We start from the raw sequence: 24,294 nt of genomic DNA, 5'->3' as shown, positions 1-24,294 counted from the left end.
GATTTCAGTAGGATTAGACAGTTGTCTGAGTAATTCCTATCCAATATGAATTGGGTACTTTCCATTCCATTTAGAAAACCATTCAGTAGAGACAAGAACCCTATCCAATTGAATTTTAACAGTCCCGTTTGGGATATACCAAGTGTATTTGCAACCTACACTAGGCACATCTCAACTTTTAGGTCTGCTATCCTTGTCATTAAATTCCGTCATGATCCCCCTTCCTTGCTCTGTTTGGCTAGTTCCCACTTGTTCTGATTGTCTCCTTACATAGTTGACATCGCTAACCATGCACCACAATTTGTTTTGACTTGCACTTCTTAGCTGTTTAATTTGACCCCACGAGTTTCTTTTCAAATTTGCATAGCAAGGGGAATATATATTTACAATAGTGATTTTTTTGCCATCACCTTTCCAAGTTCCTTCTAGTAAAATGAACCATCTACCAATAACCTCCTTCTCTAGCACAAAAGATGATTCACTTCATACACACGAGATGCCTCCAACACTGTTCACTGTTGGATTAGCTGCCTATTTCACCTTGGAATCCCCCCATAAAGCCTAACACACAATTCTGTCCACCATTTCCTTTTTAGTTTCCTGTAGACATAACATATCTCCTTGCTCTTTCACTACCAATTTCTTTATTGCTTTCCATTTAATACCCCTCCGCAAACCTCTAATATTATAGGTAACTATCTTCATTGATCACCCACCCTTCTTCCCAGCTTCTTAAATTCAGATTTATCTCTTCCATCTAAAACAACCATTCTGGACAACAATTCATTTTCTTCGTTCCCAAAACTGGTTCCTATGTTTTTAGCCAATTCCCATGTACTTGCAGCCTCCATCATTGCTTCACAGCTTCTCGGGCTCTTATATATTGAGCTTGAACTTGAACCTTCAGCATTCATCCCTTTCGCATGAGCATCCTACGTAGCAACTTCTTTTAGACCACTTCATCCATCTAGAGTAGGAGAATAGGCCTTAAAAAGTTTATTGGTCCAATATCAGTATTTCCAATGTCTTTACAAAGGTTGGTGACTTCATCGGTTTCTTTTTCTCCTCCTACCACATCAGTCCCATTTCCCCCTTTGTATTTTTTTGTCCTCTTGTAAACATGCCATACTGATCGAGGCCCATTATTTTTAGGCCCAAGTTCAGTTCTTACATCTGGTCTTGGTCAACCACGTCCTCTGCTGAGAGGGCATGTTTTAAGTTGATGCCTTTTCCTGAGTTAGGTAACTGTACACCTCCTTAACCCCCTTTAATTCAAATTTGTTTGACTTTTGTGGGTCTCCTTGTTATCATTACATGCTTCCATTTCCCTTCGATCACTTTGTTTACAAAAAAGGACTTCATCTTCCACCATGTGTTTCTGCAAATTGTTGTCTCTATCAACCCTTTTTTCCTATTCCATAGGTGAAAGCTCCTGTTCATCGCCGAAAGCATGTTTGACATTTGCTAGGCTTCCTTCAATTTGTGCCTACCCATGTGTTTCAGTGGGCCTTTCCAAGAATGAATGTGGTGCCTTGGTTGGCTGAGGTTAACGTGTTGGTTGGGCCATCACCAATGGTCAGAGAATCTCTGTCTCCACCCTCCCCGCTGTTCGTGCCGATGTCACCTTCTTTCTCCGCCACTGGTCTTCGATTAACGTCCATCTTCGCTCTCCGATCTTCCTTCGCCGCCACCCACCATAGTTTTTTTGCCATCAAACTACGAACAGACAAATGCTGCATCTGGCCCGATCTCGCTTTCCCTGGAAGAGATCTTCTCCAACGAGTCCAAGAAGTTCAATTTTCCGCATGTGTACTTCCGGAAACTATAGCAAGTTTCCTCCACAATCTTCACTACGAATTCTTCACCATTGATATTAGTCATAACCAAATGGTTGATGAGCAGAGACCAAGGTGTCTTGACGAGGACTCTTGCCCGATCAACTCTTTGTAGATCTTCCACCTCTTCGTCTACCTCGACTACCTCTCCTACGCTTTCTGCAATTTTCTTGATACTTTCCATGTCCAAGGCGTGTATTGGAATGCACCAACACATTATCCAGACTAGTCTAAAGCTAGTGTGCATTTCTGAACTCCATTTCTGCAACGAGTGGAACATAGATAATCCATTATGAACTCATTCCTTGCACAAAGTTTCTGCTTTCAGTAGCAGTACCATATCGCCACCCAAGTACTTCGGTCTAATCTCCTCCTCGCCATCCCATATGAGCTCCTCCTCAAGTCTGTTGAACGTTGCTAAGTTTTGTAAATGGCCAACCCAAGCCTTTTTCAGCCATGCTTTGCTCTCCATAGGCACTGACAATGAAATTGTTGAACGAGTCTGATTATTCGCAATCTACTTCTGAGCATTCCTGAATGTTCTTGGTTGCCACCTCTAAGTTGCGTGTTTTCCTCCGTTAGCTACCACTTTTGCATACGCTTGTTTACTTGTGTGATCTCGCCTGTGTTGTTCAACGTCACCGTCATCAACTCGCTTTGTTGATGTGCCTACATCCCGCATCCCTTGTTAGGCTGACAATGGGGTTGCGCCATGACTGCCTTACCCTTGTCTCGTCCACCAGATGTAGCCCTGTCACTCTCTCTATCCCGTAGATGCTCATCGTCTTCCCTTTCATGTTTTGGTAGATTCACGTGTAGTTTAAGGCTACCTACAATCAGATTATCCAACTGTCTCTCAAATTGCTTGACGTTGGATACGCCTTTGCATTTAACAAAACCATATCTCTGACCACTTTTGTTCCTGTTCTTAGCTAGCTATATAGACCTCCCTGACATGGCCCCATTTTCTTGAAAGCAAACCACTATTCTTTTTCTCAAATGTCTTTTAGAGTATGTTTGGATTGGAGAATTTAATGAGGAATTTTAAATTTTAAGAATTGGAGGATAAGAAACCCTCAACAAATTTAATTACAGAAAGAAAAAATAGATAAGTACAAAAGATTGGAGGATAAGAAATCCTCAACAAAGATAATACAAATACAAAACGAGGAAAAAGAAATACTGTAGGAGAGCTGTCCATCCTAAGCATACCCAAAATAATGGTACCCTTAACAACAGTTACAAGACAATGTACAACTAACAATTCCGTATTATCTAAAAACTCTATAATATCGTTCCCCATGAAAAAAATGAAAACGAAACGTAACTTCATCAATTTATGTCTGCGGCAAGGAAATTACCGGACAGTGCTACCTGCATAAAAAGTAAAGAATGACTTATGCAACAGGTGCCACAGGTCATAACATAACAAAGAAATGACACCAAACATCTAGGAGGGAGAAGAGAAAGTACCTTTTAGCACAGTTTGAATCGAGAAAGACCCTTGTAAATTGTAATAATGTAAGGGCAGGACGAAATCTTCACATATAGCAATAACAAAATCTGCGAGAGAAGTGTACGTTCTCATTGCAATTCAAACCAATCGCAGTTCTTTGCCGATTAAAATTAATTATTAATATAGCTTTCCAATATAAAGAATACTCAAGTTATTGTATTTTTAACTGCAAGATACGAAGCCACAATACAGTTTTGGGCATATTAAACAACAGCGGGATTTAGAACAACAAATGCCGTTTTCTACTAGGTGGGTTTGGTTTCATGTATTAAAAAAACTCACTTCGATCAAGCTTCAAGATCTAGAATGAAAGAAATGGCAGTAGTGGTATATGTAAATCCATATTACTGGGCTATATGTAGCGGAGATGAGGATGTTGCAGTGGATGTGTGGTAAGACTCGACAGGATAAAATTAGAAACGAAGCTATTAGAGAGAGGGTTGGAGTAGCGCCTATTGTAGAGAAGATGGTGGAAAATAGACTTAGGTGGTTTGGGCATGTAGAGAGAAGACCGGTAGACTCTGTAGTGAGGAGAGTAGACCAGATGGAGAGAAGACAAACAATTCGAGGCAGAGGAAGACCCAAAAAGACTATAAGAGAGGTTATCAAAAAGGATCTCGAAATTAATGGTTTGGATAGAAGTATGGTACTTGATAGAACATTATGGCGGAAGTTGATCCATGTAGCCGACCCCACCTAGTGGGATAAGGCGTTGTTGTTGTTGTATATGTAACAAAAAAACTCACTCAGTTTTAGGTTTGGCATTTTTTCCACCCACCCAAGCCTCTAAATCCATATTACTGGGCTATATGTAACAAAAAGAAAAGGCTTTATGATGCAGCAGTAGCTTTAACTTGACATGAAATGGAGAAGGGGTTGTTTTAATTCTCCTATGCTTCGTATATATTATCTGAGCTTAGCAAAATACTTCTTTTAAAGAGCAAGTAAAAGAATATTAGCACCCATAGATGCTAAAATACTCCTACTTGTTATAATAAGGAGTATTTTAGCAAGCTACAACTTAGATTTGTTAAAATATGCCCAAAGGTGTTGCTAATAGATTCCTTCTAAAAATTCAATGGGAGTATAGTAGCAGCTCTTATTGCTTGTACATTCCCACTTGTTTTTTTAAAAGGAATATGTTACTCCAAAGGTGTAGTTTGCTAGCATACTACACATAAAAACCAAGTTGGATTATATTAGAAGTCTCTTGTGTATGCATACAAAGGGGCATATCAAGGGAGAACCCTTTTCATTTGTTATCATGAGACAAACAAATCTTGACAATACACTTATATATAAATGGTCAAGCTTAATTTGTCTCATTTGAACAACTATCACCTGATATGCTCTTAAAATGCATATAAGAAAAAAATGAGTTCTTCTTGAACAGCACAGCCACAGTCCACAGATAATATAAAAAAATTGTGTATTGCAAAAGAACAAGAAAAAAAAAGGACATATGTTTCGATAAACTGATTGAGGATTATTCATCTTTCTACAGTCATCAATGTAGGTGAAACGAAAGCTCTTATGACAGATACAAAGCTTCTAAATAATCATCAATGTAGGCCAAGCTCGGCCAATGATCTGTACGAATACGAACTAAAGTTGAAACATCACCAACTTCCATTTGGAAAAGGAGATGGAACCGCGGTGGAAGAAATATTAGAACAAGAAAACAACCCAGGTTTCTTTTTCTACTATTGCTAATAGCCCCCTTCTCATACTCTTCATCATTGTAAGTAAGACGGAGTGGACCTGTATCATGATTAGTAACAGAAGTAGCATCAGGAGAAGCATCTTCCCAAATGACATTTTGAATGATTCCCCCTTCCCATATGGCATCAATAAGTGGCTCCCCACTCACACCTACGACAAAATGTGCCAAATGGCGCTCAGTTGCCTGGATTAAAGAGGTTGCAGGGACATCAAGAAGCTTGACTGATTGAGTTCCACTGATGGCAGCAATCCCTTTGCCTCCTTTCAACTGAAATGTCTCCCGGCCAGTGCTGGAGGATGAGCCACATGCCTCCCATAAAGTATTGAACAAGTCAAAGTTGTATCGAGGTATTTCATCTTCTGGGATGTCTGTTGGGACAATAGCCTTGAGAAACATGTCTTCTATGCCTACTGTGATTCCTTGAAGTTGACCTTGGATGATTTGACTATTTTCTGCATTTGTTTCAATGTGAACATCAACTATACCTGGTGTGGGTTCCCTGGGCTCCAAATCAATCTCAACAATAGCTCTATATTTTTCCTCTTCCTGGGAATCATTTCCAACATCAACAGGAACAATACTTAGGGAGGCATCTTGAGATGCAGAATCTTTATTGTAAGGTTCACCAAGAAGAAAAGGTATACGATAGGATGGAATTGACACATATGGCGCAGATGACGAGAATTTTAACACAGTAGCATATATAGCCGGAAGTGCATCCACCTCTTCCAAGGACGTGGCAGTTTTATCTTTTCCCAACATGCGATTGAAAGTATTAGATTCAAATCTCAAACAACATGATATTCTGACTTTGAGACCTGGTATATATCTGAAGTCAGGAATGCAGGAAAAGTACTTCCTTAATGTGTTCAAAATTTCAGCAACTCTAGAATCCATGACACGGAGTGGCTCCTGTGGGTGATTTATTCTTCCAGATTCAGGAATGATCTGTGTATTGGAACTATCAGAAAATTCATTTTCCTCAACAGGAGCTTTGAGGTCTCTGATGCTCTCCAGATAAGCAGGTTTGGTGTTACTTACAACTAAATTTGATAACGACAGAGACCAAAACTGTTTGACTAACAATGGGACCAGACGCTCAAGGTGAATGCAGGATGATAAGTTTTTAAATGTCTTCAATTTCTGAGAAGGTCGAGGTGACTGAACGTTGAAAAACGAGGTTGGATGTGAAGATTGTGAAATTCCAAGAATCGTGTCCCCCAGATTCAAGATGTCTCTAAGCTTCTTTCCTGGAATGCAGACCAGCATACGCAAGTAGATCCTGAAAAATACTATATATCAGCACAGACAGGCAATCATTTTTGCAGGCCCTCTTAACCTTCTACAGCTATCTTTAACTTCAAGAAATAATTCATACGCCAGAGGTGAAGGAGAAAACTAGAATATTATGTCAAGAGCAGCAATTCATAATGTAATACCTTGAATTATCACGGACTTCCAAATCAGGAAAATAGAGACATGTAAAAGAAAGTAGACGAGATAGTCTTAGGAACAATCTAGAGCTATGGTGATGCATCAACATAGTTCGGCAAATTCCAAGAGCTCGACTTCCCTGGGACCATGATTTCATCCCTGTATCTGGGCCATGTTTCTCCACAAGGAAAATCATGAAGTTTGTGAGCAGCTCTAACAATGCACAAGGAGGTATTGTCTGATTTTCAGCAATTCTTTCAAATATTGGGAAGCAGTAAACCAACTTATAATCCATCCTCACATTTGGAAGCAAGTGCTTATCAAACTTCTGAAGTAAGCACTCACCCAACCAAGAATGCTTTTGACACGAGAGTAAACGGTCAACAAAAGCAACAACAATGGGAACCAGTCTCCTACTCTCCAACATCATGTTCACAAGCAACCCCTAAAAAACAAAACAAAGAAACTTGAATACATCATGCCTGACACACAACACTGACAAAAAACAAGAGCTCTTTGCAGCAATTAACCTTGGAATCTGAACTTTTGAGTTACTAGCATACTAGGATATAAAGAATTCTATAATTAGAATGCAACTTCTAAAATAGAAACACTCTTAAGCACCTGCAAAGTGCGAAATATCGCAGAGTCCAACAGATCCCTCGTGGTGGAAGGATCATTATCGGAATGAGACGATGAAGCAATCAGAAACTTATGGGAGGTGCGGACTGCAACAGCAGTCTCTGTGCTCCCAGGAGGCAACCATTTGAAAGAAGACACACAAACAAGGCCATCCTCAAACAGCCTCACCGGATCAATTAGCTCATGAGAACCACCTTTGAGCCTCAATACACGAGCACAAACCGAGCAAAAGGCAAGAAGGTCAAGCTTCAAGGCTTTCAAAGCCAGAGGATCAAACAAAACAGGAAAGAAAGTGGAGCACAATTCAAGGGAAGGCTTTGCCTTGTTGAAAATCATTCGATTGAAACCCAACAGCCAGTGCAGAGCCAACAAGCGAAACACCAAATAATGCTGAGATTCTCTGGAAATCAACAAGAGCCTGCGAGAAACCTCTCCCTCTTGACCATCAAACGCATTCAAGAAACGCAGATACATGCTCAAAACGACATGACACAGGATAGGGTCAAAGGAATGAATCATTCCAAACAACTGCACCTTCAGCATGGAAGGTTGCAATTCCAACGCCACAGCCACGGGAATTATCATACACATAAACTCCATCATCCCGCTAGGAGTCATCACTTGCGGCCACTCCAGCAAAAACGCTAACGCCCTCCTCAACTCCTTCACATTCAATCCCGAACCTAAATCTGAACTTGAACCCGAACCCGAATCCGTCACGCAATTTGGCGCATTGAACGGAACCATCGGAACCGACGTGGTGAGAATCGAGACGTTGAGTTTCCGAGCGACGATGCTATGAATCACCGAAGTGAAGAGCAGGAGGTAATACTGTGAAGCGTGAGTTCGCTCGTTCTGGCACAGACTCCACAAGTGTCCAACCACATCCGAAAGCAATCCCGGTTTCCACCGCTCCAATTCCCTGAGGCATTCGCACGCGACGCCGCGCGTGTGCCGGTCCGAACCGAAATTCGGCCGGTTTATGACCGTTAACAAGAACTCGACCAAGTTATTCTCCGTTTGAGCCTCGACAACGACGTTTTCAGATGCGCAGATGAGAATTGAGGTGGTGGAGACCATGAATTGGTCCTTGAAGGTGGAAGCTGAAGGGGCGGCGGCTTCGAGGGGCGCGTGAACGACGGTTTTGAGCGCGTCGACGAGACGGTGGAGGTGGTTATGTGAGGTGAAGAAGGATAGAGAGAATTCGTCGAGGAAGACGAGGAGTTGGAGCTTGAGGGAGAGAGGGAAGTCCTTCCGGTGCAGAGAGGAGAGAAGGGGATCGAAGAGAGGATCCAGAGAGCTCCATTTGCAGTGCACGCCGTTCTGGAAGCCTTCGATTAGGGTTTCCCACTCCTGAGTTGTAAGAGGCTTCGACGGTGGTGGCGCCGCCGCTTTCTCCGCCATGCCGTTCACGCTTCGGCGTAGTTGCTCTTCACTTAATTCAAGAAGATACTAACACACGCACGCACGCAAAATACAACACGTGTTTCACTCACCAGTACCGGCCCGGGTTTTTGGTTCGGACCACATTTTTCCGGCCCGGCCCATTTCCTTCTTCGTTCAGCTTAATGATTTTTTTTTTTTTCAATTCCCAAATTAACGCGACAACTCTCTTTCTCAGTTCAATCGTCTTGAATTGTTGCTTGACAAGCTAAAAAGCCTCTTTTCAGGTGCATTCTGCTGCTTAGATTTGAGCATGTGCGTAGATTTAGTGCAATTTCATCATGTTAATGTTCTATTCTAACACGTGTTTGGATAAGTGGATGCAGTATTTTTGTAGAGAGTTGTGTATTTTTTTTTCCTGCACACGAAACTAGGTGAATTTTCACTTCAGCTGGTCCATGATGTTCTATTATTATACAAATTAAATTGTTCATGTTTTCTGCATTCAAGGAAGCATTGTTGCAAAAGCTTCTTATCATTCAATCAGAGTGCTGCTATTCGTTTAAGATATTTTTCTTTAAACTGAAATCGGTGTATCCTTTGGTGCTGTGGGAAAATAAAATAAAAATTATTCTGTCCACTATTTGAAGTTCTATGCTTTAGAAACAAACAATTGCTACTCTACACAGACAAACATTTTGTGTGTTTCAAGGAACATGAGTCAAAGAAATTATTCTTTTTGCTCAATTTGGAGACTACCTGTTAGTTGGTGTGGTGTTGTGCTATGTTAGTTGTTGTTTGGTAATAATAAACAGTAGCCATTTTACTAATGTCTAGGTCCAAGAGAATATGTATTGTTGGATTTGAATACATGTACTTAAATTAAGATTGAAGGGAATAATGTTCCCTGGCCTCAATTGTATGCAGGCTGACCAAAAAGTTGGTTGTTTTGGAAAGCTTGGGAGCATAAACATGGAAGAATATAACAAGAGCAGCGTGAAGAAGGCAAGGTTGAACTCATTGCTGACAACCTTGCTAGATGATCCTATACTTTCTGATGTCCCCAAGAACCCAACTTTTGCAGATGTTGACACTCTCATCAACCTTGAATTGGGTAGTGCCATGCGCATTTCTGTCCTGAAATTGGATGGAACTACACTTGGTAATACTTGCATTACTATTCACTATTGCAAATTGAAAATTTTAAGCTCTGATCTGATTCACTAGTTATTTTGGTGGTGTAAGATGTGATAGTGATGAATTCAGCGACAGTCAAGGATTTGAAACTTGCCATCAAGAAGAAGGTAAATGACATGGAACAATCCAGCATGGGTCACCGCCATATTTCCTGGTGAGTTACAGTTTTCTTTTTCTCTCTATTCCATCGCCATTACTCCTTTCTCAAAAACAAGAAAGAAGTTAGTGAACCACTTTGCCGTGTTCCAGAAGCTACTGTTCATTAGAAGAGCACTTAAAGTCAATGTTACAATATTTTATTTGATAGCAATAGTTCATCTCTGGAAATCCTGATTTTGTGCCAACTCAGTATTACAAAAACTTATGTAATTGTAGGAAGCACGTATGGGCAAATTATTGTTTATCATGCCATAACAACAAGCTCCTAGATGATAATGAAGCACTTCAAAATTTTGGTGTGCGGAATAATTCTCAGGTTTGCCTTTTGTGTTCTGCGTTCAAATTGATTTTGTATCTCTTCTCAGCTAACTCATTTTCTCTACATTAGTCTCTTTTTCCAATATTGGAATTTTAAGCATCACATATCCTTAAAAGGATCGTTCTTCCTATGGCATTGTTTTATTATACTCATTCTCGTATTTATGTTCAAACAAGTCTCCAAAAAAGCTATTGATAACCCCTTTTTTCAGAAAAATATATGGTTTGCTTGCATCTTAATTTGTTACATCATGTTAGCAAATAGGGCATGTCATTTCAAATAGAATTATATTGCTTAGTATAAAGAAATCTAGAATTTGAGTTCAAGAAATCAGTCCCTTTTCTATTCTTGTGTAATGGTATTTCATTGTTGAGTGTTATTTACAAATCTATGTTTAGTTTTTCTTGCCTTGTCCACTTATTGAATGACATCTTTAACAGAGTGTAATTTTATGGTATTATATTCCTGTGCAGGTTCAATTTGTCTCCTATGTCATGACAAAAGAATCTCGGAGGCACTCGAAGAGGAGAAAGCATCGTTTTTTTCATGGCCTTAATAAGCGTTCCTGATCAAAATGATGAATGATAGTAATTAAGGGGTCTAGATTAGTTCATTGATCAGGGTGTGTGAGCAAGAGTGACTTTAGAATTACATCAAATACCTTAAATTTTATGAAATTGAAATTCTATGAACTTATTCTTACATTTGTCCATATAAGGTGAGTTGGATAATTAAAAGAAAAAGAAAAACGAAAAATGTTGTGAATTATATCTTCTCTCCTAATAACAACTAACATTCCAACAAATTAACTTTTTTTGGATAAAAAAAAAACCTTACATGTGTATGTGTAAGTGATTGTAATGTTCACGTTCACAAGAGCTTAGAGGTACTTTTGTTACAAATGAAGATTTTGCGTGCGATCTCCTTCGACAAAGAGATTTAAGTTTGAAGATTCTGAAAACTTCGTTAGGTACCAATAGTTTTCAAAGCAAGGACTTTATCACATAAAACAAATACTAACTACACCTCATTCATTTTTTTACCTCCAAAATGTGAATATTTCAACATTTAAATTAATAACACAAGTAACATTCCAATTAATATTTTTTTGGTAAATTCAATTTAAATTGATTAATAACCCTAATATATGTAATAATTCAAATCAATTAAGAAGTTAAAGTGATAAAAATAAATTAGAAGATTAGTTTTATACTTTTTCATCTATATTCTTTATTAAGAAGTTAAAGTGATAAAAATAAACCACATGGAGAGGATATAATGAACTTTATTAATCTCATTTCAAAGACGGAACAAATTGATTTGAGAATTGAAAAAGGATATGGGGCACTGCCCTCAATGATACTTCTGCTCTCAAGAATGGTAATAGTATACAAATGCGGTCTGAGGAATGAGAGTAATGTACTAAACACAGTATTAAGAACTTAAAAAAGGTAATATAATTATGTTCTAATGTCAGGGCTTCAAACTAAAGAAACCTAATCTCTGGCATAGGAGAGAAGAGATAACTGTTATGACAAGAATTTCGAAAAGAATTATCTTCGCTCGTACGATCTCCCAGATTCAAATGGATGTTTGGAAGATTCTAGATAATTTCTACCTTCAGCATCTGTATGTTTCTCTTCCCTGGAATCATGAGATGCCTTTTGCCGCCGCAGCATATCCTCAGCATAGCGGCGCCACAATGCTTCTCTTTCTTTTCTTGGAACTTTGTTATATCTTGGATCAGATTTTAAAAGACGTTTAGCTGTAGACCAAGAATTAAGCACTGTTTTTCCATCGTCAGTTTCTTGAGATGCAGCATCAGAAGTCAATACTTCAGCTAAGAGAACTCTAAACTCGTGCGCACAACGCTGGTCAAACCACAATGGTCACGAGTGTTAAGAGTGGGACATACAAGTGCCACTGTGTCGCATTTACCACTGAAGAGCACACACATGTATATATATGTATATGGATGTGTGTGTGTGTAAGTAACCATAAAACACAGGCAATAATATAGCAAAAGAGAATGCCGTAGAAAACCACTAGCATTATATATTCACTTACTTCCTGAAGCATCTTGACATGTTCCCGAAAGAGCTTTTCCGTGTCCAATGGATCAAGATCAGGATTAGTTGCACGTCTTTGAGCATCCTTTTCTAATTTAGGCTTAGATTCCGTCCATGATACCTGAGAACATGAGTACACAAATGCCATTAATTTATAATTAATGAAAGAAAATAGGATAACGAATTTATTATCATTAACAGCAAATTCCTACCAACAAAGCAAATTACAAACAAGCAATCTTAATACAATTCAACCTTCAAGTGTTAGAAAGTAGAAACACACATTCCCATTAATCTAATTCTTATCTTTTTTTTTTTGAGTCTATCCCTCCTAATCTACTGAATGCAGTTTAGTCCTATTCATGATGGTACTGTATTGCATCTAATCAGAAACCGGTAGAATAAAGCTTCAAAGATATCAATACTCAACAAAAATGAAATTAATCCAAAGGGGATATAATTCTAATCTTTTCAGATTTTTTTTCTGGGGTTGGGGGGGACCACTTAAGTTGATTATTAGAGATGAAAATAATAAATGTAACCATACCACACACAAAAAATCTGTACCAGAGGGTCTTTGATTGTCTCCACAAGTAAAGCTTGAAATAAAGTAACTGCGTCCTTTCTTCGAATTTTTAGTCGCACCCTTTCCATTTCCTGTTCTTCTCTTTCCTTTCTTTTGCGCAGCTCCCGTTCTCTTTCCCTGAGCTTGTCCTATAAACAAGTTTCAACTTCAAGTATTTTGCTTCATAACCAATACAGATACATCACAAAAAAATGAATGAAAATGAGTTGCTGGGAGAACATCAATACACAAAAAAATCAACAAGCAAACTCCAACAATACCCATATTCCCATAATAAAAGTCACTACAACATACTTACAACATCTTCTGCCCACTAGGAACATAGAGCAGCAGCATGTTAAGGCACCAATAAATATAATAATAGGAAAAAAAAGGTAGATGACAGTTATTCTCTTTTCTATTTAGTAACTTATTTGTTGATTAAAAAAAAGCATTCATCATATATAACCAGCTAATACCTGCTCCTCCATTTTAGCTTTGGTCTCTCTTTCTGCTGCATGTTCAGCAGCTTTCAGTTCAGATATATACTCATTGAACAAAACTTCCCTATCCTCATGCCTCACACATTTATATCTTGGGTCATCCCTTAAATTTTCTTTGACCTGCATCAACAGAAGACTATAAATTAGAAGGTACATACCACAGAAAAGGTAAGACACGCCACATTCAAAAGTTACACACATGTACAAGTATACTCCCACTCATTTCTAAAAGGAGTTAAATAACAAACTATATCCTTGATTAACAATCCAAAGTTGAAGCTTGCTGTGAGAAAATAAGTTAAATTTTCTGAATGTGCTTCAGTGTTTTTTCCACCTAGCAGAATGGACTTAGCACTTTAAGACAAAATTTGTTTCAAAATCCTGCATCTAAAGAACAGAAAAGAATGTCAAAACTAATTCAAAATGCACCCATACCCTGGACCAACGGGAGTTAAAAGATATATCTCCTCGCTCTTTAAGCATTGACTTAAAACTGGCAGCAGCAGCTGCACGCATTGCTTGAGCCTTTTCTTCAGCAGCTTTCTTCAAAGGAAGCACTCTGAAACACAAATAGGAACCCCATCAACCAGCATTCAGTAAAAGTCTCATTTGATAAAAAAACAAAAAACAAAACCATCTACCATGCAAATTCAAAGAGTTCAGAGGGCATAAGGACACACCCACAGCGAATCCGAGAGTCTGTCATTAGCCTACTACCTGCTGACTCATGTTGCTTTCAAGGATTATCAATAGAAATCATTTCTCTGTCTAGGAAAAAGTTCAATATTAATGCAAATGAGGAACCAAACTAAAGCAGTACATATACACACAAAGGTAAGAACTCAGCCCAGTCGGATGTACCAAATTTGAATAACAAAATCAAAAGGATTGGCTGGAAAGATGACATTCAATTTGAACAAATTGTTGCATACAACAATTGTGCTGATGCTGGTGGAGAAAGAAAAAAAAATAGACACTGGCATGCAACAAATGCGACTTGATTTCTTCATCTCTATGCCTATTTGTTGTAAAGAAAATGAGCTACATTTAAATATAATTCCCCACTGTAGGGCATCCTTGGAAGAGAGGGTAGAATGTAAGGAAGGTTAACAAAGGAAATATTGCACTTGCACTCCCAGTTAACCGGTAGATTCTGTAGAGCCAAGAGGGTGGGGAAAAATCTCATTTGAAAAATATATATATATATATATATATATATATATATATATAGAGAGAGAGAGAGAGAGAGAGAGAGAGAGCAGAGACCCACTTACTCCAAGCGTAACTTTTTTAGAGTTACTCCCCATCCTCATCATTCATTTTCTTAAAATCTAATGGTTGTAATAAGTAACTAATTTTAACCATTAGATCTTAAAAAAATGAATGGTGAGGATGAGAAGTAACTCTAAAAGAGTTACTCTTGGTGTAAATGGATCCCTCCTCACACATATATATAAAGTTGTATCAACTACCATGCAATGATTGATTATTTGCATCCCAAATTCTCAACCAATATATTTCCGCCTGTGTCAATTTAAGCTAAACAACCTTAACATTTTTCTCCTTTTAACACTATCAACCTGAAGGCCATAGATAGAAGAATAGCAAAAATCAAAATTCATTCTAAGCAGCAGCATGGATCCCATGAGTTTCGCAGTAGATCAGTAGATGGTATCTTAGTTCCTAGATAAGTACTTAATATAAATTAAGACATCAACATAATAACATGTATAGGTTCATTGAATTCCTTTGACAAAATATTGAAATTTCAACTGATAAAAGACACTTGGATTTCAGTAATTAGTGTTACATAAAGCACAACATTGAATACTGTCATCAATCATCACACTTTTGAGGTTGTTAATCACCCAGTAAGTTTCGCAGTAGATCAGTAGATAGTATCCTAGTTCCTAGATAAGTACTTACTATAAATTAAGACATTAACATAGTAACATGTATAGCTTTATTGAATTCCTTTGACAAAATATTGAAATTTCAACTGATAAAAGACACTTGGATTTCAGTAGCTTCAGTAATTAGTGTTACATAAAGAACAACATTGAATACTGTCATCAATCATCACACTTTTGAGGCTGTTAATCAACCCTACCCCATATTCAGACTAGTGACTTCCAGCATCATCTTTCATATTTCTATGTCAACAGATTTTGCATTTGCCAATATTATTGCAAATCTGCAACATGATATTTGTACTGTATCAAATAGTGGATACTTTGTGGATAATTCAATCTCCTGTTTGCCACTAAACTGAAGGAAGCATTACAACCATAATTCAATTCAAAAACATGCCTATTAAGAGAAATTAACCAAATATCAGCCTTCTCTATTTTGTGTGCTCAACATACATGATAAATGATCAGAAAAACTAAATGAACTATTAGATTTCCATGTTAAGAATGACATAGATACAAATACAGATTTCCAGTCATAAAACCTCCACAAAAGCATTCATATGACGTGTATCATTGTTTGATGTGACAGACCAACTCGGCTTCCAGGCTAGGAGATCCAAAAGCATGACCAGTGTGAAAATTAACAAATCAAATAAGTAAAAATATGATGGGGAAGGATGCTGCTTATGTGAAAACATCACATGCAAATAAAATGACAGAAAGCTAAAAGGAATATCCTATCAAAATGCAAAGCGGCACCTTTCATTCAATAGGTGCTCTTGTTCCTTGCGGTCCAATGCCTCAAACCGTGGATCATTTCTCCATTTCTTCCGGAAAGTTTGATAATCAGTATTGTAATTAATATCCTGAAAAAAGGGAAGATAGATTTTACAACGGAACAATAAGTATGAATGAGCATCAAAATGAGGTGATATTAACTTCTGAGGCTTCATCCAGTAACCGCTTAAATCCTTCAATTGCAGCCTTCTGTGCAGCACGTTTTTCTTTACGTTCTTCTTCTGCACGAGTTTTAACATAATGCTCAAACAAGGATCTCCTAGCAGAATAACTTGGGATGGCCTGTAATAACAGATTAAAATTAAAATAAAATGTGGATGACAACATAAACAAGCCAAAACGTGAAAAGAAAAAACATTAAGATACAAGGAAATGCAATGTTGGGTGTAAGACATCTAAAAAGAACAGACAATTTTAAACCTAGGTGCATTGTCTGAAAAAAAATTCCTAGCTTCTATGCATATCCATCAGAGAAATTTCCCTGAAGAAACCATGGACAGACAACCACAAGGAAGCTATAGAAGATAATCCTATTCCATAAATTCTGTTACCTCCCCCCCTCCCAAAAAAAAAAAAAACAGTTAGAAGTAGCAAGTTCTTAAAAATTGAAAGTAGCAAATTCTTACAAAAAGGTAGATATAAATATAATATTAATATGGCTCCTATGCTGAAACATCTATATACATGGAGAAAATTTGGAACTTTCTCTTAAATCCATTACACTCAATCAGGTGATGTACAAAAAATTAGAATTAATTCCACATAAAAGGCATAACCACAAAACGGACACCACTCCAGACATCATACAGCATGACAGAATTAAGACAAAGTTGATAGAAATCCCAGCATTGAACAAAAGTACAAGTGTACAACTTGTGCATGGCCTATTATTATAAGAGATCCACTGTTTCCCAATCAAAATATATAAAAAAAAAATAGTTTCATAAAACCTTAAAACGTGGATCAAATACTATCTTTGGCAATTCTTTCTCCCACTTTGAGAATGGTACCACTCCTCGCTCCTTAAGCATCTCCTACAAAATTCACAGGCACAAATAAACACGGTATTAGATATAAACTAAGGAACATTTGAGAGTGCATCATAGTTCATGGTGTATTGCTTACACAGAGCAGGTTTAAATACGACATGAACACAATTTTATTCAGTAAATCTTATAAGTTTTATAGTTATGTAAAAATGCAGTAACAAGGGATTCATTTTGTAAGTGATATTTAACATGGCAGTTGTTACACCGGTAAGACAAATGAGAGGAAAGATTGATTCTATTCAAGACAAAACAAGGGTTCAAGCCAGGACCCAAAGTAGGAGAACACAAAATAAGATGAATACGAGTATGTGAAATGGTGCAATAGATAATTTAATTAAATAGAAATATGCAGCAATTTAACAATCTTCCATAAAATATAATCTGAGGATGGAAGAAAAGCAAAAGGGGTGGCCGGGAGGCACATTTCATATGATAATTTTGACGCAGTTAACAATCTATAATGAAATCAGTGCAGGAGGATCATGATTCCTCATTACAGAAACAAAGACAACGCGGGAAAGAACTACATCAGCTCAAAGAAAGAAACAAATATACCTTAAATTGAATGATGCACTCCTCCTTCGAAGGCCCATTATCTTCATCTTCAGAATCTGAGGATGTATCAGAGACATTAGCATCACCATTAGTATCTTTTGCTTTATCTTTGTTATTATCTACTTGCAAGCCCTTAGCTGTAGAATCAACTGTTTTTGAACCATTTGATTCAGGTCCTGTTTGTACAGATGGGGCAGGAATAGAAGAGGAAGCAACAGGTGTTCCTGAGTCCTGCAATTTCTTCTTGATCAAATCCAAAGCCGATGGCGAGTTCTGTAGACTAGAGGGTTTAAGAGCAGCAGCATCACGACCACCAGTATTAATAGCAGGAGCATTCAGAGTAACCATTCCTGACCCTCTATCGGACAATACATTAGTATTTGAAACTGACATTAAATGATCTTTTGTAACATCACCATCCTGCTTCTTTTTCAATTCAGCCACCTCATTTGGGATTTGCCAGCAGCTAGTCTAACATAGAACAAAAGGACAAAAAAATAAACAAAGTGAATAACAGAGAAATAGTGTGTGTGTGTGTGTTAACTGTACATGTACATTAAATACAATTTAGAAAAAATAACATTTTGAGATCGGGTGAATATATTTCCTATTTAGATTTTGCTGTCCAAAAAAAAAATATTTCCTATTTAGAAACCAAAAGAATGCCTAATGTGTTGATAGAATGACTTATTAACCAATATTTCAATTGATGTTCAAAAATTGGAAGTGTCAACAATAAAAGTAGGAGACAGCATGCTAATAAAAAATCCCAGAAAGGTTCTCACATAGAAAAGTGTCTATGTTGTAAATCAGAAATAACTCTTACGCTGTTCCAGAACATAACTTTCACATGAATCTGTAATAAATCATTTTGTTAGTTCTATCAATTGTCCAAACAAAAGAACAGACCTCTGGGATATAAAAAAAGCCTTCAACTATACTATATTACTATCAGAACTCCTCTAATTTCCATTGTTACTGCTAGTACCAAGAACGGTTTGCACATGTCTAACACACACCCACACACAAAAGATCTATGGGCATGAATCATGGATGATTTGCAGGTCCATTTGTGGAAAAAAATGACTTAAATATGTAAAATGGGGGTTGACAAGGATCATATTCCTAAACTCTCCTTTCCTTTGAAGCTAAAGCTATTAGATGGAAGCCCAAGAATGATTTTCTCTCCCTAAAAATGTTATCCAGCATGCAAACCCTGCATGCAACAAGAAGCACTGCTAACACAATATCATAGTGAAGCCAAGAAAAACTATCCTACACCAAATCAAGTGAAGTGGTAAAAGCAATCTGCTTCAACCAAATCAAATTAAATAACTTGTATTTTCCTTTTCTTTTCCTTTCTTTATGATCAAACATTGAAAAAAAAAAGACCTTTAAATGGATTTATTAAAATTTTGGTTTTCAAAATATTTCAATGAATTTTGGCACATTGCTTCAATTCCATGTAGACATGTAGTCAAATCAATCTGCAGGAAAAAATGCTTACTTCTTGTTGTTCCTGTTTCTTTCACAAATTAAACTTATACTAGAGTAGTTTGTAACCAATTTTTTAAGTTCCTAAATCTCGCCTATGGACATCCCATATAATATCAAATGGAAAAGAAACATTATTCCTGCTTTCCTCATATCTTTTCAATAATACTACACCAGCTAATAGAGGTTAATAATAATGATAACATAAAGCTGTAGAGTGAAACAAGGGAAAGAAGAAATAACTTGTCACAGCAATGTAAATAACAATTTAGAAAATGCATAATTACAAACAGGGAACAGAGAACATCATTTTAGAATGTAACTAGGTAGGTCATCCTAGAAAGACAAGAACTCAAGGAGACTGGCAGGACAATAAGACAAATAACTGAAATAACAAAGTTGATTGTCTCATGAATATAGGAACCATACCTTGGTCCGATTGTTGTAGTAGTATTTTTTTCCATCACTAGTGGAGACCAACCGCCAATCAGTACCAGGCAAATCCATCCTATTAAAATTAAAAATGACAAAAGGTGAGAAGGTAAGATTATAAATCAAAGGTTATAAATAACACAAACTTTTAAGACCCAACAACATACAAATAACATTATGCTACCGAGACAAAGGAAATTATAAATGTAAGTGAAAATACATAAAGGCCATCTAACCCATGCATAAAGAATCTGATTATGCCCGATACTGTAGCTAGACACTATATTTAGTTAAAATTCTAGCAATTATGATTTCTTTGCAGTCCAACAGTGTTGATACCAAAATTTCCTTCGAACCTTATTAATTTGTTAATAGGAACATCAGACCCTTCCACACCAATCAATCCATATCTCTATACTTAAACATAAGGCATTTAACTTTCTTAAGAATATTGGTTGCAGTGAATTCAATTCTTCAAGAAGTATAATTATAAAGCCACATTTAACCTATGCTTGGGTGGAGAAAAAAAATGAAATTTGAAAATTTATCTTATTTGATTGAAGATAAAAGTTAAAAATTTTCATTTTTTCTCTTCATGTTTTCTCTCCAATTCAAAATATTGAATTTCAAATTTTCTCACCTCTTTCATTTTCTTTCCTTTCATCCAAACAATCAATGTCCAAACAAAGGGTTAAAGTTTAGCACCCACATATTCACAAAAGATAGTACATAAAAATTGGTATCATTTAACCCTCACTCCCTTTATTCATTTTAAGTATTTGGAGAGAGGACCAGGGGGATAATACCAGTTGACTGTCATCCCCTTTCCTTACTACACAAGGCATAGAATTAAAATACTAAATATAAAATTGAAAGACACTTTTTCAATGTCAACAGGAAAAATAGGAAAAAAGAAGTATATTAGGAGTTAGTGCAAGATGAAAAACAACATGTCCAAAAAGATAGTTATTGTAACCAGAATATACGCAATGAACTTACATTGAAACTGGAATGGGCTGAGCAGAAACTTGGTGAGACTGCAATCCAAAATATCAATAAAAATGAATTAAAAAATATATATATAAAGGAATCATAAACACTCCTACATGTGATAGTAGGCAGCTTTGGATAGTAGGAAAGACATTTAAAATGATTTTCTACAGTTACATGTAACAGTTTCAGTCCACAAATATCTATTATCCGAGGTTTTTACCATTGGTTAGGGTATCCAATATTCTTATCTACAATAATTAAATATTATATACCGATAATATAAAGTATACTAAAGAATTTTTGTGATAATTGGAATTATAGTCAATTTAATAAAAAGAATATTATTATTTAGTGATGCAGGACATAATAAGGTATAAGATCTGCCAAGAATACAGGTCTAAGTATCAGTACCTCCCCTTTAAAGCCAGCAGGTTTATCATATGTTGATTCTCCTGTCACAGCATTGTAATAGTATATAATTCCTGCTTCAGTCTTGTGGGCTGTCCAGGCATCTAATTGATCGTTATTAGCAGCATCCTCATTGACAGTGTCAACGGAATTTAATTTCTTCTTATCATCTACAACCACAAGAACAACAAGGTTAGGAATGACATTTCTATTGCATGTCAATGAGAAAAAACATTTCGGAGGAGCAGTAACGTTGCATTGTGCATACCAGCAGGCCCTGAAATAACTTCTGTTTGCAAAGCAGTTGTTCCCCTCAGCTGATGACTAGAAGAAGGTGTAGAAGTGCCACCAGCAGCACCCACAGGTGTAACACCAGGAGGTTGAGAATCAGGTATCGGAACAGCAGGGAGAGCAACACCACGTGCTGGAAATGGAAAGGGACCAGGAAAAGGAGCAGGGTATTGAAGATATGGTGGCCTAAGTACACCACTCATCTGTGGGGGCTGTAACCAAAGTCCCTGAGGGGGAGCAGCCATGGCAGGCACAGATGGATAGGGTAAGCCTTTCTGAGGGGCGGTAGGATCTGATGCAATGGCTGAAGTTGGCATGTTTGGTCTCAGTAATGCAGCTGGAGAAGAATCTGTGCCTGTGGATGGAGCAGCAGGATTGGAGGATATTATTGCAGATGATGCTAATCCAGGAGGGCCAGGATTCCCTTGAGTAGGCATTACAGGAAGCACGGGAAAAGACATGGCAGTTGGCATCCATGAAGTAGCTGGGCGATAATTAGGGTCAGAGGGTGGAGGCATTATGGATGTAGAAGTATGAGCAGGGACAGAATGTGGGATACTTGACGCAGATGACAATTTACCAACATCCTGTGCAACAGAATCTGGCATGTTCTGCAATAAGCAAGTAAAAGTAGGAGGAAATAATCATTGTTGAGATTTTTTTTCTGTTAAAACCACTGCTGCACCAATTACACGATGCCAATGCTCATCACAAGAACACTACATGATATCCATTTTTCATTTAAGATTGTCAGAGTGTACCTATATCACACATCAGAATACAACATCATTTCTTCGTTATCCACTATTGCATGAAAATGTAGTATAGAAGTAACACATAGCATGTAACCAACCAAACCTCTTCACTATTATATCATCAGAGTCTTGTGTATATTAAAGTTGCTGGCGTCCTACAGTTTGAGCACATTTCATTTCACTTAAGGCTTAAGCACATATGCTGTACATACTAGGCCCAGTTTTGGACACTTAGTTCACTGTGAGCATTTAAAAGTCGTTATCATTCGTGTTTGAGTAGGTTGAAACATGAAAGTGAAATGGCATCAAAATGAGGGGAGGTACAACTGAAGCAAGGAATTGAAAGATTTTGGTGTTTAATCATAACTAATTGTTGCTTGGTACCAGGAGGAAAATCTCATTTTCAATTCAGTTTCATAATAGAGGGTGGAGCATAAAGGAGTTGCACTCCTGACTCCACCACTTTCAACTGTCCCATATTGTTGTTTAGGGTTTAGGGTTTATTAATCTTCATATATTGTTGTCAAACTGATCAAGTGTCAGGTAATCTTCATTCCAAATTTTCCACCCATTCAAACAATCATATCCTAAAATTTTGACAAATTTCCTAATATATGGAATCACTCAAACGTATTCCCTTCTCTCCAATCAATCTCACCAAATTGCACTCTCTTCAGTTTAAAGTAAGAGTACGGGGCTTACAGTGCTAGATTGTGCATGCTGTTGGTTGCTAGAAAAAATGGCACCACTTTGGGGAATATTATATGAAAATGAAGGAGCAGCATGTAAAGAGACACCTGGAGGTTGAACAACCATGGGATTCACTGCAGAATTGGATTTCATCCCCTGCATTAAAAAAATAACAAATATAACCAATAGAGTGGAGAGATTGAAATACAACATCACATCACCATAAACCTAACACTAGAAACAAATAACTCGGTACTATACTAACAGGATGCGTCGATGACTGTTGAGAACTTCCGGAAGCGTTAACATTCTGAAGCATGCCGTAAGCGAATGGCGGTGCCGGTGCCGGAGCTACAAACGCGGTTGCGTTAAATAATTTTGCATGAGCTGTTACTTTAACTGATTCAGTAGGAATAACATTCGACGAATTAAAATCATAAAGAAAACGTAAAGGTGCAGTAGGTTTACCAGTAGAAGGAGTTGTATGAGCGGAAGAAGCCATGGGAAGAGGCGTTTCACCAGACACTGGTGGCTGCGACTCCTGCGGCAACCACGCCGGTGAAGCCATTGAAACCGATCTGCGGTCAGAACAATCGGCGACGGCGGAAACACGGCAACGAACGAGAATTTTGGCAAAGGCGAATCGTAATTTATAAGGCGACAGACATAGGGATGCGAAATTCGATATAAAGCAATTAAGGAATGAAATGAACAGAGCAGAGAGAGAGAGGGAATGATAACGAACCAGAGTGAGAGTGTGGAGTTGAGAGCAAAGAGAGGAGTGAGTGAGTGTTTCGAGTTGGAACTTGTTGGAAGGAAGAAGAAATAGGTTGGTGATGCTATGTATGTTTAGAGTTAGGTTAGGGCTAGCTTAGCTTACTTCCTCGAACCATTTGCGATTCCACCATTCTGAGTGCACCGCCCGGTCAATATTAAAAAAATTAAAATTATATGTGTATATATTATATATAAACATATAATTAATATTATTTGATGGACAAAAATCAAATCTATAGTTTCATACTCCAAAATAAAAAATAGCATTAAAGTTAATAATACAAGTGAAGTGAAATGTATTAGTAATAAAGAGAGTGTAAATAGTAATTACCTAAATTAAAACACAAGTCCAATTTTCAATAAACAAAAAAGGTGCAGATAAATTTTTTATACTTTTGTTATTTTTTCTAAGGTGCATAGCTAGTTCAGCGGTCAGGTCATCGGGTTTCCACAAAATCGGCCTAGTTTGGTCGAACCATTCGGAATCATATGCATGAACAGTCTAATAGTGAAATTGATCCGGTTATGTCACCGGATCCCGATTGGACCGGTCCGACGGACTGAACTGGATTTCACAACTGTAGACTTTACTATTGTAGTGTGAGAGATATATATCGAAAAGGTGAGTGGGAAAACTTACTCGAGGCAATACTCAGGCAATACCTTAGATTCAAATTAAGTACGATCACTTCATGAGTGAAACTCACGGGAGTATGCTCATTGAAATATGCCCCATCATGATTAAAAAGTAATTTCCTTTAAAGATGTTATCTCTTATTCATTAACGCATTATA

General features: G+C 37.4%; 3 protein-coding genes, 1 long non-coding RNA gene and 1 other non-coding gene across 16 annotated transcripts; 1 reads left to right on the top strand and 4 right to left on the bottom strand.

Moving 5' to 3' along the window:
- Nucleotides 1-2,924: 2,924 nt before the first annotated feature.
- Nucleotides 2,925-3,825, bottom strand: LOC106795166 (uncharacterized). The gene is made up of 2 exons (XR_001383456.3): nucleotides 3,309-3,825; nucleotides 2,925-3,209 (listed from the first exon to the last, which is right to left on the bottom strand). It is a non-coding gene; the product is annotated as an uncharacterized lncRNA (long non-coding RNA).
- Nucleotides 3,826-4,816: 991 nt separating this feature from the next.
- LOC100789330 (AP-5 complex subunit beta-1) lies at nucleotides 4,817-8,554 on the bottom strand. Its single transcript, XM_003537735.4, has 3 exons — nucleotides 7,133-8,554; nucleotides 6,514-6,953; nucleotides 4,817-6,356 (listed from the first exon to the last, which is right to left on the bottom strand). The coding sequence occupies exons 1-3, from the start codon at nucleotides 8,552-8,554 to the stop codon at nucleotides 4,883-4,885; spliced, it is 3,336 nt and encodes a 1,111-aa protein (XP_003537783.1). The 3' UTR covers nucleotides 4,817-4,882.
- A 132-nt stretch (nucleotides 8,555-8,686) lies between these two features.
- LOC100815924 (U11/U12 small nuclear ribonucleoprotein 25 kDa protein) lies at nucleotides 8,687-10,897 on the top strand. Of its 7 annotated transcripts, none has more exons than XM_041006674.1 (5): nucleotides 8,687-8,820; nucleotides 9,461-9,695; nucleotides 9,788-9,884; nucleotides 10,106-10,205; nucleotides 10,682-10,897. In XM_041006674.1, the coding sequence occupies exons 2-5, from the start codon at nucleotides 9,506-9,508 to the stop codon at nucleotides 10,775-10,777; spliced, it is 483 nt and encodes a 160-aa protein (XP_040862608.1). In that variant the 5' UTR covers nucleotides 8,687-8,820; nucleotides 9,461-9,505; the 3' UTR covers nucleotides 10,778-10,897. The 7 variants fall into 7 exon arrangements, with proteins under 7 accessions (XP_040862608.1, XP_006590816.1, XP_040862609.1 ...); XM_006590753.3 differs by having other exon boundaries at nucleotides 9,779-9,884; XM_041006675.1 differs by having other exon boundaries at nucleotides 8,749-8,848.
- Nucleotides 10,898-11,527: 630 nt separating this feature from the next.
- Nucleotides 11,528-23,643, bottom strand: LOC100815386 (pre-mRNA-processing protein 40C). 6 transcript variants are annotated; one of them, XM_006590749.4, is made up of 17 exons: nucleotides 23,469-23,643; nucleotides 23,192-23,301; nucleotides 22,989-23,110; nucleotides 22,736-22,879; nucleotides 21,256-21,889; nucleotides 20,991-21,157; nucleotides 20,586-20,623; nucleotides 19,584-19,662; nucleotides 17,661-18,131; nucleotides 17,007-17,090; nucleotides 16,198-16,338; nucleotides 16,018-16,124; nucleotides 13,781-13,904; nucleotides 13,322-13,465; nucleotides 12,845-12,991; nucleotides 12,276-12,398; nucleotides 11,528-12,079 (listed from the first exon to the last, which is right to left on the bottom strand). In XM_006590749.4, the coding sequence occupies exons 2-17, from the start codon at nucleotides 23,289-23,291 to the stop codon at nucleotides 11,762-11,764; spliced, it is 2,943 nt and encodes a 980-aa protein (XP_006590812.2). In that variant the 5' UTR covers nucleotides 23,292-23,301; nucleotides 23,469-23,643; the 3' UTR covers nucleotides 11,528-11,761. The 6 variants fall into 6 exon arrangements, 5 of the variants coding, with proteins under 5 accessions (XP_006590812.2, XP_014619436.1, XP_014619435.1 ...); XM_014763950.3 differs by having other exon boundaries at nucleotides 22,989-23,074; XM_014763949.3 differs by having other exon boundaries at nucleotides 23,192-23,643.
- On the bottom strand, nucleotides 14,627-14,763 carry MIR5380A (microRNA MIR5380a). Its single transcript, NR_048855.1, has one exon. It is a non-coding gene; the product is annotated as a microRNA MIR5380a (primary transcript).
- Nucleotides 23,644-24,294: the final 651 nt, after the last annotated feature.

Source organism: Glycine max, chromosome 11 (assembly GCF_000004515.6).
Source record: "Glycine max cultivar Williams 82 chromosome 11, Glycine_max_v4.0, whole genome shotgun sequence".
NCBI lineage: Eukaryota > Viridiplantae > Streptophyta > Magnoliopsida > Fabales > Fabaceae > Glycine > Glycine max.
Note: the sequence above shows the minus strand (reverse complement) of the source record. Positions and strands in the feature narration are given on the sequence as shown.